Source organism: Notamacropus eugenii, chromosome 6, assembly GCF_028372415.1.
Source record: "Notamacropus eugenii isolate mMacEug1 chromosome 6, mMacEug1.pri_v2, whole genome shotgun sequence".
In the NCBI taxonomy this organism is placed as follows: domain Eukaryota; kingdom Metazoa; phylum Chordata; class Mammalia; order Diprotodontia; family Macropodidae; genus Notamacropus; species Notamacropus eugenii.
Window position 1 is genome coordinate 68,043,752 of NC_092877.1, and position 20,362 is coordinate 68,064,113.

The 20,362-nt window shown below is 36.1% G+C and overlaps 1 protein-coding gene across 5 annotated transcripts in view; it reads left to right on the forward strand.

The window, feature by feature from the left end:
* Window positions 1-20,362, forward strand: part of CC2D2A (coiled-coil and C2 domain containing 2A) — a 152,058-nt gene that overhangs the window by 68,313 nt on the left and 63,383 nt on the right. For all 5 annotated transcript variants that reach the window (XM_072620297.1, XM_072620295.1, XM_072620298.1 and 2 more), the window contains 5 exons: window positions 424-530; window positions 3,729-3,869; window positions 6,281-6,437; window positions 9,007-9,239; window positions 12,911-13,088. In XM_072620297.1, the coding sequence (XP_072476398.1) occupies window positions 424-530; window positions 3,729-3,869; window positions 6,281-6,437; window positions 9,007-9,239; window positions 12,911-13,088 (816 nt within the window). The remainder of the gene's footprint in view (window positions 1-423; window positions 531-3,728; window positions 3,870-6,280; window positions 6,438-9,006; window positions 9,240-12,910; window positions 13,089-20,362) is intronic.

Below are 20,362 nucleotides of genomic sequence, written 5' to 3' on the forward strand. Positions count from 1 at the left end.
TCTCTGATTTACAAATATTTTGTTGTGACTACTCTACTATTGATATTTCTAAGATACACACAAAAAAATACTCTGCTCTCCTTAACCTTGGTTGTATACACTTTAAAATGTCAATGGTACTACACAGAAGATCATGTATCAGTACAAGGAAGGAACACAAATTAGGAAAACAGACATACTTCTCCCTCCTGTTATCTTAGTGAAGTCTTGCTTAAAGGCTTAGAAATACATTAGATGATCTGATGAAGCATATCAAGTTAACAACTATGACTCATGCTTTGTCCACAGCTGTCCCAATTTGAGATTAATTTTTGTCAATGTTGGATTATTCAGTTCTGTTTTCTCAAGGCACCCTGCTTTTGTGGGTAATATGGTTCTCACAAAAAATGTTCATAACTCAGAATTGGTATTATTTGTTGTTAGCTCAATGCTCTCAGGAATGCTGTACACACTCACCCTGATTTCACCAAACCTCATGGGTCTGGCCACACAGCTCAAGAAAGCATGAACAAGTATAAATTTGAAATTTGGTGAGTAAAATGTTAATTTTTGATCAGTGGGTTTTTTTGTATGAGATTTCCAGACCCTTCCTATAAATTCAAAAAAATCTCTCAGCCAATAGAAACAATGAGTCCTAAGAGTTGACCTCAAATTCAAGAAGACTTGGGTTCATGGCCCACCTTCAACACATAATGGATAATCACTTAACCTCTCCATCACTTAACCTGTCATACAGGGAGTTATTTCTGCCAAATGAAATCACAGATCCAGTCCTCTAGTTCTATTTTATCATAGTGTCTGTCTTTTTGCATATAGTCACAGTTGTCAATTGGTCCTATGCAAACACATGGCACATAAAATTTAAAAATCACATTTTATATTTTGTGATAAAGCATGTCCAACCACGTAGTCATTTGCACATATCTACGTAGGGAAATTGCTCCAAGCTTTCAACTCAGGGTAAACAATTTTTTTCCTTCCTCTAGCAATCAAATTCTCTTTGCCTCCCCCCAGGCCTCCCAGTGGAGTCTTTGAAAGTTTGGTCAGATTAGAGAGCCACCATTTACACTTCTGTAAGCCCTCTTCATTTTAATTATGACACACAAGGTCATAAATGCACAGTTGGTCTTCATATTGGTATGGACGAGAAAAAGTAAAAGAGGCATTTCAAGGATCTGCAAAGCCTTTTATAACTTAGTAGAAGACCTCACAGTTCTTGTGGCTAAACATTAATCAGTCTCCAGACAATTCTGTGATGAGATTGCCTGAACTGAGAAAGGTTGGTCCTCAATAACAGACATACATTCCATCACCAAACCCATACTTATAATTGGAGTAGGTGGTGGTGAGAGTAGTGATAGTAGTGTTAAACTAGAATTCATATGATGTTTTAAAGTTTGCAGAGCACTTTATATGTTACCGTATTTGATCTTCAAAACAACCTGGGGAGGTTGGTGCTATTATTATCCCCATTTTTAAGAAAAGGAACTGGAGGTAAAAGTGGCTAAAGTGACTTGCCTAGAATCACACAGCTAATAAGTGTCTGAGGCAGATTTTGAATTCAGGTCTTCCTGACTCCAAGTTCAATGCCCTTTCATTTGGCAAGACCTGCCAGGGCTTGAACTCTGCTGACACAGCCTTTGAAGACCCAAGGCCACAAATAAACATGGGAATAGGATTTCAGTAGATGAAAAGGGGAATATATGTGTACTATATCATTAATACCTTGCTTTATCAAGAGTTCACTCCTCATGCAAATGAGCTATTCAGAACATAACTGAGAACCAAGGAGGGAGTTTAAAACAGACCCTAAGAGTAACTGAAAAAAACTTAACATTTCATTTAATTACCTGATTCATAGAAAAGCTTTTTGGACTCTTATTCAGAGTGCATTTATTCTTACTTTAGAGAAAGTTCCTATAAATTTAATTACTTCCTTTTCTAGCCCACAGACAATTAGAAACAACAGATCAGAAGGATTGGGAATTCTGGCGTCAGTCACACAGAAAGCAGTAAGAAGTGACAGCTAGCAGCCTCATAGGAATGGAAGAAACAGAATAGCTATTAGAAGACACAACAGCTCAATAAGCACAGCAGTCTGGGTCCATTTAGTATAAAAGCAAGCACCCCAACTCCCTCAATAGCTACTGAAGTCATCACTGAATAACAGTCCAGCACAACAAATGACATTCTGAATGGTGACACTGAGTCATCAAGAAAGGTTAAGTTATGTTTTTTATGCTCTGGTAAAAAAGGCAGGGAAACATGAAGTCTATTTTAGGAATATTTATACCCAAAATAGTTTAAATGAAAGAAATATTGGCTCTTAAAGCTATTAGGAAATTTCATTTTTGTGGATCAGTTCTTTCCCTTTTGATACCAGATAAGTAAGATGTCTTTCTCCCTAGAATGTCATTTAGGTCTGATTCATTTTAATTTTAAATAAACCTTGACAGGAAAGGAATATATAGTATAGGATAGCAGTCCACTTAAACTTGCAGGTCTTTTATCACATACATGTCCATGCCTCTATTGGTTGTATACAATATGATCCATGCTGTGCAGTCAGTATCCAAGCTCCCAAATGACCAATGGAATTTGTTAATTGCATTGCCATTGGGATGGTCTGCTTTTCAATTGTTAGATGTCTGAAATCGAAGGAGACTTTTACTCTCCATTAATTCAGATTAATTTGTATACACCTGACTCAAAATATTAAAATATGCTGTAAAAGTAATTTATGATGATTGTATGCTCTGCAATTAAATGACTAAATTAAAACTCTTGTCCTATATTAGGAATAGGATCTGGACTTTTGATTTCATTGCTGTAGGGATCTCTCATATGTGGGAACTCCCTCCACCTCTTTGTAACTTAAGAGTTTTAAAGAATTGCCTGGAACACTGACTTACCCAGGGTCACGTAATTATTATGTACCAAAGACAAGACTTGAACCCAGCACTTCCTAGCTTAATGGACAGTTCTCTATCCACTGTATCATATTTCTCGTTTGACCTATATTATTGAGTGCAGCACTGTACTTTTTGCCTGTTTAGACTACCAACTAAATGTTTCATTTGCTCAGAACTCTCCTTGAAATCTGGGGGAAGAAGGGGGGTTCCATGGCTGGAGATTGATGAGAAAAGTAAAAATTACATATTTTAAAGCTAATTTGGCAAGATCAAACTTTTATACTGCATTACAAAAAAGGAGATTACAACCTAATTATTATTACTACCTAATGGTCTATTGTGATGCATCCTTGGTATATTATTTTATTAGAAGTTGCTAATTAATCCCCTGAAAAAGTGCATCATGAAAATCTTTATGGTAGGAAGTGTAGATATAGTGATCTGGGCCTGTAATTTTACCAATTTGGATAGCAACCTTGCATAGAAACTTATTCACCAAAGCAACTGACGGCTTATTCACAAAACTTTCAAAGCATGTTTATTTCTTTAGTGATGTACAGCTCTAAGAAGAATTGTAAAGAATTATACAATATGGCAGAATTAACCATAAGTACTATGAACTGCAGGAATAAAATAGAGTCCTCTTCAAATTTGGATTATTAATTAGTTTTCCTCATGGTTTGAAATTAATTAATCTAATTATCAAACGGAAGATTGGTTCATTTGGCTCCTATTCTTATTAGATCTTTAGCTTGAGGACGTACTTACTTATGCCAGAATAACTTTTCATACATGCATATGCTGTATATTTTGTAGGCAAACACGGAGATTACGTGATGCTGAAGAAGAAAAGGATCGAATATTACTAAAAAACATCATAAAAGTTTGGAAAGAAATGAAATCCCTTCGAGACTTTCAGAAGTTTACCAACACACCCATAAAACTATTTCTGAGAAAGTACGTTCTGATCACACATGTAGGCCAGGAACTATTTTTATATATGCTTCAGAGAATGGTCATTGATAGTTAAGCTCTTTCAAAGTAATAAGTCAGGGAAGTCTGGTTTTCTTTTCCCTTGCAGGCTGTATATTAGAGATGCTGTAAGATCTTAAGATGCTTAGATACGTGTTAGACTAGCTAGCTGCTGAAACCCCATCCAGCTCTGAGATTCTTTTTTGTAGCCTACTAGCCCACTTAAATAAATTATGTATCAGAAAATCCATAGGAAGAGTGAAAAATTGAGATATGGAACAATAAATTGTCATATTTATGCAGGAAATTCAAGTTCACAAAGAATTTTCCTTACCTCCTGTAAGACAGGTACAGCAAGTATGATTAACTCCATTTTATAGATGAGAAAATGAAGGGTCAGAAAGATACAATAATGCTATATTGATTTTTTAATTAATTAATTAACTTTTTGTTTTCAACGTTCAGTTCCACAAGCTTTTGAGTTTTAAATTTTCTCCACCTCCCTTCCCTTCCCCCTCCCCAGTGTGGCTTGCAATCTGATACAGGCTCTACATATACATTCATATTAAACATATTTTCACACTCATGTTGTAAAGAAGAATTTGAACTAATAGGATGAACCATGAGAAAGAAGAAATAAATCATAAAAGAGAGAGAGAGAGAGAGAGAGTGCAAATATTACGCTTCAATCTGCATTTAGACTCCATAGTTCTTTCTCTAGGTGTGGATAACATTTTCCACACTATGAATCTTTTGAAATTATCTTAGAATCTTGCATTGCTGAGAAAAACTAAGTCTATCAAAGTTAGTTATTGCACAATGTGGCTGTAACTGTGTACAATATTCCCCTGGCTCTGCTCACTTCACTCAGCATCAGTTCATATAAGGCCCTCTGGGTGTTTTTGAAGTCCACTTACTTATCATTTCTTATGGCACAATAATACTCCATTACATTCATATACCACAATTCATCCAGCCATTCTCTAATTGATCTCCTCAATTTCCAATTCTTTGCCACCACAAAAAGGTCTGCTATAAATATTTTTGGACATGTGGGTCCTTTTCCCATTTTTATGATCCCCTTGGATACATAAATATTTTACCTTGGAATACTGATTCCTCTGGGTTTTTTCCTCAAATATACTTGTGACAAAATTAAAAGGTAAAATATGCTGTCCTCTACTTGGACATCACAACATGAAGAAGAAATATCATAGGATATTTCATGTTTTGTTTTCAAACAGAAACTCTATGCAACCCTCAACAGAGCATTAGCCCAGGATTCAAGAGATTTCCCTTTTTTGCCTGAGTTTTGAACGAATGAAAAGCGTTGGTGACTCCCATCTCATCCACGCTATAAGAGCAATATAACAGCTCTGATAAGTTCTGGGTGGCACCTTCCCAGAAGAGGACAAGGAACAAAGAGAAGTAGAAAAGTGATCCTCAAAACTTAGCTGTGTTCTATCCCATTGAGGAACTCTACCTAGCTAGTTGTCCCCAAGTCTATGAGCTCTTGAAAACAGCAATTGTTCATTTTCCCCTTCCTTTTTAATCCCTAATACTTGGTAGAATAACCAGCACATAGTAGGTTTAAAAATAGTTTAATAAATGCTAGTTGACCAAAGACAGATTTCTCTGCAATTTTTCTGTTTTACTAATGTTTACTCTGTCATCTTAGATACAGTATATTTCAGTAATGAGAAATATTCACAGCTATTCAAGAAATGCTAATTAATATCACTGTACATCTCTCTTTTTTGTCTTCATAATTAAATAATATTTGTTTACTGTAGTCCACCAGATCTGGTAGATTAGGGAAAACGTGTAAAGAGTTCAGGTTACATTTAGTATATCTAAATAGTGATGTATTAAATCAAAATCTGAAATGCAGAAGTAGTGAATATATGTATTGGGGAATCTAGTAATTGTTAAGTAGAGCTGGATGTCCTTATAAATCTGCCAGGGCTTGACAGCTCTAGGCACCTAAAACGTTGAAACTTATGACCCCTATGATAATACAATAGATATGGTCTGATCTTAGGATTGCACTGGACACTTATCACACTATCATAATGTAATATCACTTAAGTTGTACAGATAAATACATAGTTTTCAAGAGTTTTGAAGAGATTTGTCATAATAATAAGAAACCCACATCATTAAGTGCTGTCTTTGTGGCTTGCATTAACACCATTGAGGGAGTGAGAATGGGCGATAAGTAGCTTTTCCAGAGTCACACAGCAAGTAAGTGTCGAAGGCCAAATTTGAACTCTAGGGCCATTGCTCTATCCATTGCACCACCTAGCTTCCCTTCCATTTTAAAGGTATTAAATATGCTTTATCTACTTTAAGTGCCCTTTTGAGGGAAAATATAAATGCTATGAATTATTTTAAAGGGAAGAAGTCGACTGGAAAATAGACGAAAAGGTATTTGAAACAGAAATTCAAGCAGAAACAAATGAGTTATTAGAAGAGCACATGGAAGAGTATGAAAAGAAAATGGAAGAATATAGAACCGAGTATCAGAAATGGAAAACCTGGAAGAAAGCACAGGTATGTCGAGAGGTTTCAACTTTGAACACAGCTGACCTTTGGCAGTGTGGAATGTGAGATTCTATGGTAAGCAGGCTTGGCTAATGTGGGCCTCTTCTTGTCCCAAAATCAAACATAAACTCCTTTAACATTTCAAGCCCTTCACAGATTGACACTTTGCTGCTTTTTCATTCTTAACATTTTATTCCCCAGTAACACTGGCCTTCCCTCCATCTCCTGTCTCCATGACGTTACACTGACCGTCCCCCATGCTTAAAATGCCTTCCCTCCTCATTTCTACCTCCTGGCTTCCTTCAAGAATCAATTCAAATCCCACCTTGTGCAGGAAACCATTATTGTTCTCCCCATTCCATCTCCCACCCTCCGGCTGCAATCTCCTTCTCTCTGAGACTACCTTGCATTTCCACTGTATATATCTTGGGTGAATATAATTATCTGTTGTTTCTCCTCCATCCAAATATGAGTTCCTGGGAGGAAGGGACCCTGCTGTTGCCTCTTTTTTGTATTCCTAATGATTAGCACAGTTCCTTGCATTTAGTAAATACTTGGGCTGCTAGGTGAACAGTAGATAGAATGCTGGACTTGGAGTTAGGAAGATCTGAGTTCAAATTCAACCTCAGATACCGCCTAGCTGTGTGACCTTGGGCAAGTCACTTAACATCTATCTGCCTGAACCGCAAACAGGGAGTAACAATAGCACCTACTTCCTAGAGTTGCATGAAGATCAGGTGAAGTAAGTAAGTAACAAGTGTAAGGTGCTTAGCCCGATATGTGGTACATAGCCATTAATATTGTTGGTGACTGACTACAACATGAAAAGTACCACACTAGGCACTGGGAATGTGAAGATAAAAATGACACAGCCCCTGCTCCCAAGGAGCTTATATCTATTGTCTTTTCTATATCCCTATCCCTGACTTCTGACCACAAACCTCACCAAGCCTGCCATCTGTTTAAATAAAAATTATTAGAAGAAGAATATGGGTTAAGGTCTTTAGCCTCAGTTCTCCTTAGCTATGTTTTAAAAATGATTAGGTCTTGACATAGAAGGAGGATGAAAATAACTGTTGTTATGTACAGAAGTAGTCCCAAGCACCGTCAGACACTGCTGCTGACAGAATCCTTTCCCTATGGTCTGTTCTGCTATTGATTTTTGCCAGCTTTTTAGCCTCTGCTGCCAGGAATATAATGCTCTAGCAACTAAAGGGCACCATGTTTCCATCAGCAGTGTTATTTTGCTACCTATTATTTTTGAATGAATAAGGAGAGAATGAATGAATGAATAGCACTGTCCTCTTGGAATCTCCAAAGAATGATGCTGCTGAAAACATGGCCATTAAGGATCGAGTCTGGAAAGGGCAGAAGAGAAGGGATGTGTGCTACAGAAGCAAAATCCTTCATTTAGCTATTGGTGCTAAGTAAGCAACGCTAAGAAGAGGTCTGTTCTCATGAATTCTCCTCATCTATCAATGTCTTATGAATACCTAGATGTGCTCTCTGACCGAGAGCCCCTGCTTCCTAGTGTTACTAGAATCTGAATCTCAGACGCCGTTGTTATAGAACTAGTAATGAAGACAACAGTGCCATCTTGAGCTCATCTCTAGTAAAATATACTTGTCCACGGACAGCACAATTGGACGGAACACTATGATAGAGAGGCCAAGCTCATGGCTTCCATCCCCACAGGGGCCCATTGTGTTCCCTAGCCACAGACTAAAACCCTAATCACATCTGGCCATTTGTCACATGCATATCATTAGTCACAAGGGGAACTGTGTAGCATAATGTGGATAGATGAGCAAAAAACTATCCTTACTACTGCAGAGACAACTTAAAATGACCACAAATCAAATAGAAGAAATACAGGATTTTTACCTAAGTGAAGTAATTATAAGCAGGCTCTTACAATTTAGGCTTTAAATCCCTATTCAACAAATGAGAGGTGCAGTTTACACGTCCTTTCTTTCTAAGTCTCTCCCTGGCTGAACTTCCCATAGCTCTTATATTAAATTTAATATGGAAATATGACTAAACATAATTAAGCACAAGTGTATGATACATGTGTTATATTATGTCATATAAGTACACATTATATATTTACAAGTAACGTTATATTCACACAGACATTGTGCATATTTATATATAATGATGTATATTCATACAAATATATAGGTATATTTTTATATAATCATATATTCACACAAATACATTACATATATATTTATGTATCATATTTGCACAAATATATTACACGTGTATTTATATATTATATTTACACAATATATTATATATTGATATGTAATGATCATTTTATATATTGTACATATTTGTGCTTGATCCTATTTAGTCTTCTACTTCCTTAGCATTGTTAGAATAAAATGTAAGCTCCTTGAGGGAAGGGCCATGACGTATACTTCTTTACATTCTATTTTGCATATTTTTTGCCTTACCCAGTGCTAGATCCACAAAGAGTATCCAACAAATATCTCCTAAGTGGAATGCCATGTAATCGTATGATACAAGGCTGAAAGTTTCCATCAGCTTTGTAACTTCCCTTTCTTTTGTGTAGAGGGTCAAGAAAAAGAAAAAGAAGGCAACAGAAGACCAAGATGAGGTAGCCGAGGAATCAGAACATGGTGAGGAACCTGTGAAGCCCGCTCCTCCAGAACCTGTTAATAGATCAACAATAGAGCAACAGGTTAGAGAGAAAGCCTTACACAGCAGGAGGAAACCCGGAGAGCCTATTTTAGTTCCTGAGCTGAGCCTGGCTGGGAGTGTGACACCCAATGAACTCTGCCCAAGGTAAAGTAGTTCTCAGACTTTAAAGAATCTTTCCCTTGTTTATAATCTATAATTATATATTTATAAATATAATATATTTTATATAATTATATTACATATAATTATGTTATATTATGTAAATATAATGTAAACATAACATAAATATAATTTATGTCCATAGATACAAATGACGTGCATATATTATAGCTGTATACCACATTGGTCTAAATATAAACTATATCCTAAAATAAGATCTCTTAAAAGGAGTTATCTAGACAGATACAAGTCTTTCTATTCATCTATGTTGTTGTTCGGTCATTTTTTCACTCATGTCCAACTCTTTGTGACCCCATGTGAGATATTCTTGGCAAACGCTGGAGTGGTTTGCCATTTTCTTCTACAGCTCACTTTACAGATGAGTAAGCTGAGGCACACAGGGTAAGTGAGTTGCCCAGAGTCACACAGCTAGGAAATTTCTAAGGCCAAATTTGAACTTAGAAAGAGTAGTCTTCCTGAATCTAGGCCTGGCACTCTGTCCACTGCGCCACCTAGCTGACCATATTTAAGTACAGCACAATGAAAAACAGATTCTCAAGATCACTGATAAACTCCGTCCACCAATGCAGATTGCAAATCTTCTCTACTTTAATAATGGTTGTTTATGAATTGTTTTGGTTAAAAAACAAAAAACTCAATCTGGTGATGAACCTTGAGTCTTTCTGGTTATTTGGGCTGGTCTTCAGACAAGGAACCAGGCCAGTACTCAATGCCTTTCTAACCATAGGACATCCTTGAACATGTGCTCCACTGGCATCACGTTATCACCTTCAAAAGCCCAGAGCCAGCTCCCTCACCCTCACTCCCAATGTTAGAGCATCAGAGCAGGACATTAGTAGGGGCTTAAAAATAATTACATGAATTGTTATAATTTATATACATGTATGCACATTGACATACACATATATGAGAAAGAGTATGACACCGTAAATGCAGAACCAACATCAGAGGCAGGAAGACCTGATTTTATCTCCGGTTTCTGACGGGTACTGCCTCTAGGTCAGTCCTTAACCTCTTGGGCCACAAACAACTCTTCTGAGATTGTAAGTTGTATAAAAGTGACTGCTCTCCATTGGTAGGGAGCACGTCCTCATTGGGAGTTTCCACATAAATGAAATTACAAGTCTGGTTGGGGATGTATATGTGTATTCCCTGGAAAAGGGTTATCCAGGCTATTGCTTTATTCTTTTCTGTCAGAGAGCTTCAATGTGGAAGGGGACTTATCTTGTATCCAAGGAGTATTTATATAACTATGAAATTTTGCCATCAAAAAATACAGTTGTAAGTTAGTTACCTCACAGGAGAAATGATCTCTTAGGAGCCTCATGGATCATTGTGGTCTTTTAGTAGCACACTAATGTCTTATTTATTTATTTGTTTCTCCTTAAATGTTCATTTACTTTTAAATTCACTCTCTAGTGAGCTACTTCCCTTTCATAATAAGTTTTTTAATATTATTTGTTTCTGAATCCTACATATAAACAAATAAGCTCTGGCTAGCAGTTAAGACACTTTTGAGCTACAAGGACTATTTTTAAAAAATAAATTCTTCAAATAACTATATTCAGAGACTATGCCAGAGGTGGGGAACCTGCTTGTGAACTTCTAAATCCTTAGGTGTGGCCTTTTGACTGAGCCAAGTTTTACAGAACAAATCCCTTTATTAAGGAGATTTGCTTTGAGAAGTTTGAATTCAGTCAAAGGGTCACACTTGAGGACCCAGATGGCCACATGTCACCTCAAGGCTGCAGGCTCACAATCCCTGGACTATATATTTTGGGTTTTTTTAGGGGAAAAGGTGAGTTTTAGTTGTTCACCTTTAAGAGTCTTGTTTTAAGAGTCTTGAGGAGTCTTTTTCCCCTCAGGTTGTCTCACTGAATGTTCCCATTTCCATACCAAGATTTGGACCATTCATCCTAAATTAAGCCAGACTACAAGTAGAAGCCATCTTTTCCCTTTGCCTAAGTGATCAATGAAAAGAGGCTGCCTCCATAAAGGACTTCAGCTCTCTGCATGGGATAACTTGGGACTAAACTGCTCATCAGCCCTTTGGGTGACTTTTACTTAGTTCACACCCAACTGAATCCACAAGGATTTGGGGTGACACTTTCTTGACAGTTGGCGTTAAATGCTCATTAATATGGTAATTAAACTGCAGCAGAAATTGAATATGTCTGGGTTGATTGATTGTTGTTCTTCATTCTCGAAGAGGACCAAAATGACATCACTATGTTGGAGTCAAGGTACAGTGTGTCCAACTGTGGCTGACTGCATCAGTATGAGCTCAGAATGCTCTACCACAGGTCAGGCACAAATAGTCCAAATGAACATGTGCGGTAGACATACATCTGGGTAAGAGCATGAAAAACTTCAAAACTGCTTCTCTGTAAATCTTAGACCTGATATGGCCCTTGATTTCACGATCTGGGTGGAGTTTTTTCCCCCGTTGTCAACACTCTGACTTTCGGTGACAGTCCTAAGCCAAGAGCTGTTTTTGTGAAGACAGCATCATGAAACTACAGGCTGCTATCTTTGTTTTTCCCTTTTTTTAATCTTTATATTTGCATGAAAGATCTTTTTAGCACCCACATTTATACTTGCTACTTTCCTGGATTATTGTGTAGTAAGCATTTGATTTAATTCAGTAAATAGGTATTAAGCATTGTATTAATACATATGTAAAAATTAATAATTAATAAATATGTATTAAGCAATATGTACAAGCAAGGTACTAAGTGCTGTGAGAAGATGCCCTTACAATGTATAAAGTTGGCAAGGGAGGTTCACAGATAACCAAAATCTAAGGTAGAAATTAATAAGTTCCTAGAAGAGGTATAAAATCACCCAAGAAGACAGAAATTAATTGACATTATAATAAAATGTAAGTTACCTGGGGCAGGACTATTTTTTTTTGTCTTTGTATCCACAATCTAGCATAGTGTCATATATATTAGGGGATTAATATTTGTTACTGACCCTTCATATCACAAGTATATATTAAATTGTATCCTAGAAGACAAGAAAGGTCCACTAAGGGGTCTCTTGTGGTACGAAAATACTCATGTAATTTCTAAAATGTCTTATTTATGACCAGCAATATCTGGTCTATTGTGAGATTACTTTGTTGCATTCTATAATACACTAGATTATTTGTGGGTGAAAAGTACTGCCAAAATGTGAAATTCTCTTACAGAGTCCATATTTTTAATACCCTGTGTTTGATACCCAATGCATTCCTAGAAGTTTCTTGCAAATATAATATTCCATCTATGATATGGTTTGCAAGGCCTGCTTGAAGGAGTAAAGAGTTTTGGAAACCAGTGACAAACACCAAAGCTCATTAAGCTTTATGTGTTTTTTCGATGCAAAATTTTAACTCTTTCAACTTCTGCTTTCTGTGTTAGAATAACATTATACTAACCTCTACTGGGCATGGTCATCTGGCTCTTTTGGTTGATAGTGATTGTAAAGATGACCTCAAGCTGTCAGAACTTTCTTTTTGTTCTGTAAGGTAACACTTTTTTTTTTTAATTTGGTTAGATTAGTTGTGCCTTTGGCAAATGTTCTTTCTAGTCATTATCAAAAGTTGTGCTAAGCCTACATGAGCATATGATTCTGTCTTTCTCGTTTCCTAGGGCAGAGATCTTGAGAAGAGAGGATGTAAGGAAGCGTTCAGTATTTTTAAAAGTCCTTTTCAACAACAAAGAAGTTTCAGAGACGGTCAGTCGTCAAATAGGCATGGACTTCCGAGTACATTTTGGACAAATTTTCAATTTACAGATACATAACTGGCCAGAGAGTTTAACACTTCAGGTAATAAATTTAATTTTTAGTAATTATTTTAGGATGTTTTAACATGCATTCTTTTTAAAGATGACATTTGTAATGACTCTAGAAGATAAATTGGCTATTAGCTTCTTCGGGTGAAGTATAGGATGAGGTTTGTTACAACTTCTAAGGTTCTGTGACTGGGTAAAATCTCAAGGACCCTCTCTCTGACCTTTTAAAAGTACTGTGGGTGGAGGCCATGGGAAAAAGTGGTATTTCTGCCTCGGTGACCTTAGCAGAGCAAGTCTGGGATTTTTCACAAGAACCAGTAGCCCCATTGATTCCATGAGAATAGTTCTGTGTGAAACATTCATTTTTAAATCCTATGGCTTATGCACTGGGGTTGGCAACAGGGGACCTGAGATCCATTCTCTTAGAATTAGCTTGTCCTAGGTAAAGATATTCCTGGCATGCATATATGTAGGGATAGGCTTAAGAATAGGTAGCTGTGTCACAATCAGAGGGTAATATGATTTTAGGTGTCCCAGGGAAGTTCTATTGCCCAAAATATCTCCTCAGTGGTATGTTCTGGAGCCATGCCTGAATGTCAACATAAAGATATGGTCTCCAGCTTTCAAGAGTCTCATATTAACATAGGAACAAATGTATAGTTTAATGAAAAGAGCACTAGTATTGGAGTCAGAAGACCTAAGATTGATTCCCACCTCTCTCATTTACTAGCTGAGTAACTTACTTTCTCTCTCTGAGCCTCAGTTTAATCTATAAAATGGATATAATACCTAGCTGATAGGGCTGCTGGGAAGATACAATATGATAATAGATTTGAGAGTCTTTCATAATCCATGAGGTTTATTTATTAGTATTATCATAAAAATTCTAATAACAATGAGGAAAGTAGTATCTTAAACCTTAGTAGCTAACTCCTTTGGGAACTTTATAATGGCTAGATGATAGATTAGACTCCCTGGGAGGATGGGCCACACAGGAAAAAAGGGAAGGCATGAAACAGGGGGTGCTCCTCTTTATTTTTTTCCTATCCTTCCCTGTTTTCTGACTCTAATTCACACCAAGCCTGCCATCGGTATAGCAGAAAATTACTAGAAGAGTTAGAACCAAGGTTCACATTAAGAATCTTTTAATCTCTGAAGCAGAATATCATAAAATGCCTAAGATCTGTCCCATTCCAAATTCCTGAAGAGGGATGAAACAGTATATCATTTTTTAAAATTGATATCTTTTCTTCTTATACCATTTTCCTTTCCCAATATATAACCCCCTCATCTTCCCCTCCCAGATGCCCTACTAAACAGCCTCTCCCAGGCTTTCTGAGAATTTGTGGGCCTTTCTAAGAGGATCTGTAAAATTGTATAGAATGTATAGAATGGTGTTTTCCTGAAAAGATATTTGTAAATCCTCTGGTGAGGCTTTTTATAAATTAAAGAAATCTTTTAAAAAATAAAAATCATCCACCTCCATTTGATCTGTTTTGACTATGAACAAAACAGTCCTTTTCATTGGACCTCTGACTTTTCATTAGTTAAATAAGAGGACAGGTTAGATGATTTCTAAAGTCCTTTAAGTCCTAAATAAATTACCATATGGGTCCACATTTTCATCAATTTGTGCTTGTGAGAAAAATAGGGTGGAAATTAAACATTATTGTATGGATACAGTCCCCAATTTTAACTGCCATAGCTTCCACTCTTTATAGGACTCCATTTGTCTCAGAGGTATGAGGAAAAAGGATGAGGGCCCCTAAACGGGGACACTGGAAGGCAGCAGAGGCCACCTTCAAAACACTGGCCAATAATTAACCCTGACATTGAAAGTAACTGATTCCTTAAAACAAACTAGAAAAACAAATGTGTTTGTTTTCTATCTTGCCCTTTTCCCTTTCTTCAAACATTCTCTTTTTAACTTTTAATTTCTAAAGTTAAAAGCATTAGGAGTTAAAAAATTGTGTGTGTATCCCCCCCCCCATGTACTCATAACAGTATTTAATCAATAATGTCTGCACAACACTCAAGGACCTTCTTTCATAATCAAAGACCTGCGCAATCCTATCATCATCTCAGTTTTTAAGTTTGTATTTAATCTGCAGTTCTCTCACTCAAAGAAGAATTTTAAAAGAGAGTAAAATATTCAGAAGGTATTCCTCACAGATTCACCTGAGCTGTTTCAAATGATCACAAAGTAGTAATATGATCTTTATTCAGAGTTTATTAAAATTGTATTATCTCTATGAAATCATGAGTTTGAAACATCTGGCTCAAAGCATTTTCTGAAATGCTAGAATGGATGAAATGTTATTCATTAGAACTGTGGATATTTTCATGGATGAATACTAAGATTTTTCTCTAAATTTCAAGTAAGGAAAATAATGATTCCAAAGAACCCCCATTTGTTCAGAAAATTTGAAAAATACAACTTACTTTTTTCCTATAGTAAGCTTAATGTGAACTTGAAACGCAACAAAGGAAGGTTAAAATGTTTTAAGAAAGAGAAAAAAAGCATTGGGAGGCACAGAGAGCTTTTGACTTTTCTTTATTGATGGTATTTGATTTTTCCCTGACTTCACTGAGTATTGCTTTAGGAAAAGGGTCTCCTCTCTCTGGTCTGCTCCTTTTACTTCCCCCCAATGTTGTTCACAGAGTTGAGGATGGATGGAGACCACAGAAGTAAATTGTCTCACTGATACGTCTGCTTGGAGACAGAGCCAGTCAGAAAGACAGCTTTGACAGATACAGGCTTGATGTGGTTGAATCCAGTGACTCCATTTTTAAGCATTTCATGTCTAGAAGAACAACCAAAATGGCTGATCCTGTTCTTTTCTATAATGCCAGTATTAAAAAAGCCAAGTTCCAGTAACTGCTTAACAGGAGGAAGTTGTTTTCTTTTATGTAGTCAATTCCTATTCACTTTACCTGTTTGGAATGGTTTGGAGGGAATTCACGTTTGCCCTAGATGTTGCATTGAATTGTCTCTAAATTCCCTTCATATCATAAGTATATATTAAATTGTATCCTAGAAGACAAGAAAGGTCCACTAAGGGGTTTCTTGTGGTATGCAAATACCCAGGTAATTAAGAGACCCCCATGAGTCTATACTTGTGTACATTATGCTACCAAAAATAAAGTCCAAAATATGTTAAGAAAGATTTATGATTCTTATTCTTTAAGGGATCTGGGAATACCTTAAAGTATGTGCTGAAAAGAGGTGATAATTTCATAAGAGACTAAAGAATATCTAAATAAGAAAACCTTTTTAACGAATGAATCTATACCTAGTAAATCATTTTATATGATTTTTTTCCTTATGTTCTGAATATGAAACTTTCTACTACTTAAAGTAGGTTTGGGAATTCTGAGACATCCACACACTGCCCAGTGAGGGTCTAGGGATTCTGATTTCAGCTGCGATTGATGACAAAGATCACTCTGTATAGATTTTGGTTCTACAAAGTTATGATAGCACATTGGCAGATAATCATTAATGTTTCTTCCCATTCCTCCTCTGCAGAGGGAAAGATAATCAGAGGAAGACCAAGGACAGCCAATGAAGAACAGATAGAAAGGCTAGAATGAAAAGAGGGAAGCGCAGCAGAAATATGAAAGTAAGGCAACAAGATAGTAAGGATTATAGCCTTTGGAATGCAAACCAGTCCTACACTGAAAAGGCAAAAAGAGAGTTGAGGAAAAAAAGAAAGTCCTTCCCCTTTCTTCCCTCTACCATTTTCTTGCTCATTATTAATGAAATGTTGGATTACCTACTATTTTTATTTATTTGTCATCTTGAAAATGCCATCCATTCATTTGTTTAGTCATTCACCAACTTTTTATGACCCAGACCTGAAACCTCACATAACAGTATTTTGTACCTCCCTAATATACTTAGCATGTACTATAGATATTATATATGATAGTCCTCTCTCTCTTATCCCTTTCCTGGACCCTGTGCTTCATGAGTGTATGGACCATCTGAATTTTGTATCTACCCATTTATTGAAATGGATGAAATTTTCCCAAGACCTACCATAGTGCCTTGAATACAATAGGTGTTTAATAAAAGTTAGCTGGATTGAATTTGTTGAATTTATTAACATCTATTATATATAATAGATTATATATAATTATATGTAAATTATATATAACAATTTATTAACATCTATTATATATAATACAAAAATAATTAAGACATGACAAGTTTTTTCAGAGAGCTTATAGTCTAATAGAGGAAGTACAGTATGGGGTATAACTATGAAACAATGGAATATGATGGAAACTATGAAGTGCCATGTAAAGTTTGAGGAAGAAAAACTTCACTAAATATGAGAGCAAAGGTAGAAGAGAGGCGGTTTGGTAAAGTGGTGAGAGTCAGGCAATGTGGAGATTTCAACTCAGGCTCTGCTACTCATTTCCTTGGTAAACCAAAGCAAAGTCTCTCCCTTCTAGGCCTAAGGTTTTTTTCCTCTACAAAATAAAGGATTGAACTCATTGATCTCCGAAGTCCCTTTCATGTCTAAATTTATAATAGTGCCTTAATTATCAGCATTTGAATATTTTATTTCACATACTTCTGCACATGAAACATTCCCCACTACAATGTTGAATCTATTAATAAGCTGTATCACAATTGGGATGTTTATTAAAAAACTAATTCTTTAAAGTATTATGAAATAATTTTTTAAATGAAAAGATTGTTGTAATATTTCTCAGATCCACTTGCACATAGCTTAGGACAGATGATCCAAACATTAGTACCTAAATTTTGTAGCATCTTTTTTAGAAAATAAAAATTAATTAAATTTTTAAACTTGGCTAGATGCTAAAGTTTTCCATGGGAATTTAATAACTGATCATGGAGTGTAGTGGATTCATGGCATAATTTGTAATGACTGAAGTTACAGATGAAATTAATGTAGGTCAATATTGCATTTCAGTTCTCAGGGAATATTTATCTACATCAGGAAAGTAATACACTCTTTGGAAAATGTCCATGCAATTGCTAGCTTAGAAGTAGGAAAATGTTCAGGAATTGCTGGAAGTTTTAGGAGAAAAATTGATGATACCCTCTGAAGTATATACAAGTAAGGACACAACTATCAAATTCTGACTCTAGTATCTAGTGCATTTTGACCAAATTGGTCAAATGCTTATCATATAATCAGCATTTTGCAAGAAGATATGAGAGAACCATACTACTTGCTCTCTAAAATTTTTTATTTAAAATTACTTTTCTCATTTAACAATCATTTATTTTCTCTCCCACCTACCACCCACTGAAAGAAAAAAAAAGAAAACCCTTATAACAAGTATATGTAGTCAAGCAAAATAAAAATCCCACATTGACTGTGTCTAAAAATGGATGTCTCATTCTGGATATCTAAACTTCGTATGAAATTCATAGTTTAGTTAGGAGAAACATTTAATTCCACAAGCATTGACAACTACCAGTCATGAATCAGTTGGAAGTCAATAGAAGGCAATGGGTAAGGTACAGGCAAAGTATGACTATTGCAATAGTCCAGACATGAGGTGATAAAGGGCTGTATCAGGGTAGTTGTATCTAACTGATTCATGTTCAGTAGTTGTCAGTACTTGTTGAACTAAATTTGTTTCTCCAAGATAGGCTGTAAACTTCTTACAAAGTTTAGAGACCCATGATGCAGAACAAGAAAGGGAAGAAACTGGGAGCAGGAAAATAAGTTAGGTACACTGTAGGGGTAATCAAGGCATGAGATTGTCTATTAGGATGGTAGCACGAGACATGGAAAACCCAAGGAAATCTAAGAGGCAGGACAAAGAAAACTGAAAGCACTGGGTCACAAATATCATGACATGGTTTTGAGACTAGGATATTAGTGGTGCCATTGCAAAGACAAAGGGAAATGGGACAAGGTTCGGCTTCAGGGGTATCACAAGCTCTTCCACAGCAAGATCTGAGAATCAATTCTTGGATTCTCATTTCTCTCATATATCCTTTGATTACTGCAAAATTGAAATCTGGACTAGAAATCAAAATGCCTTGTGATGATTACCTCTGTTTCTTAACTTGCCACCCACATTTATGACTTTGACACCATATGCATCTTTATGGCTCTCAAGAATGAGTATCTGATATAAACTATTGTGCATCTCCTCCATTCTTTAGAGACGTAAACTCTCCTTGAGGATAAAGCAAGATTAGTTTTTGTGCTTCTACCATAGGGAAGGAGAAATGGAAACTTACATTTTAACCCAGTTGGCAGTTTTTACTATTTTATCGTTTTAATTTCTCCTCCCTAGGCCTCTCTGGATTTCTCTGGCTCATCCATGGAGTTGAGAAGAGATGAAAAATCTATAATTAGTTGGATAGATATGCCATCTAATTCTCCGCTAGCTGACTCAATTATTGTTTGCTTGTGCAAAGAACCCATGTCCCATTAAGACAGGCTTTATGTGAGGTAAACATTGAAGGAGATTAGCCCAAGAGTTATTTTTCATTCTTATCTTGGCTACACTAGCAAATGAGCTGTCAATAACTTAGGTTGTTGAAAGATTTGAACATGGAGTGAAGAGGATTTTGAATAGGGAGCCATGTTGGAAGCCAGGAAGTTTTGTGACAGAAAATGTCTGGGTAAGATTTTACTGGAAACAGGGTATGGAATGAGTTGGAGTGAAGAAAATGAAAGGAAGTAGGCTCAGTTGAGAGGCTGGTATAATAATCCAAGGATATTGTGACAAAGGCCTGGACTAAAGCCATGAATATAGAAATGGAAGAAAATGGCAAATTGGATTTATACACTGAGAATAGCAAGCAATATGTGATAATTACTTATGTGTAAGCAGGGTGAAGGAAACAGCTATGAATGAAGCTCCATTCTCTGTTCTCAGACAGCTTGACATTTTGATGTGCCTTTAGAACACTTTGAATTATTTGTCAGCACTTAAAGTTTCTTGAATTGTATGGATATTAGGACAAAAGGTAGAAATTCATACAGTTTGTAAATTATTGTACAAGAATGGGATTGCATGTAAGCTACATTAAAGAAGTTTTATAAGGAACATAGAAGTAAAATTCTGGAATATTCCCCAGTTAGGGAAAGAAACACAATATGAATAAATAATTACCCCAGAATCTTAGGTTCAGTTATGCTAACTCATTTTCCCAAAGATTCTAGTGATTAGCTTCTCCACACAACAACAAATGTTGGCAATACCCAAGTACTGAATTAAAACAAGCATTTTTCTTTTCTAAACATTAAAAAGAAAATAAAGAATACAACCTCATAGTTTCAATTTCTTAGTATTTGATAATTG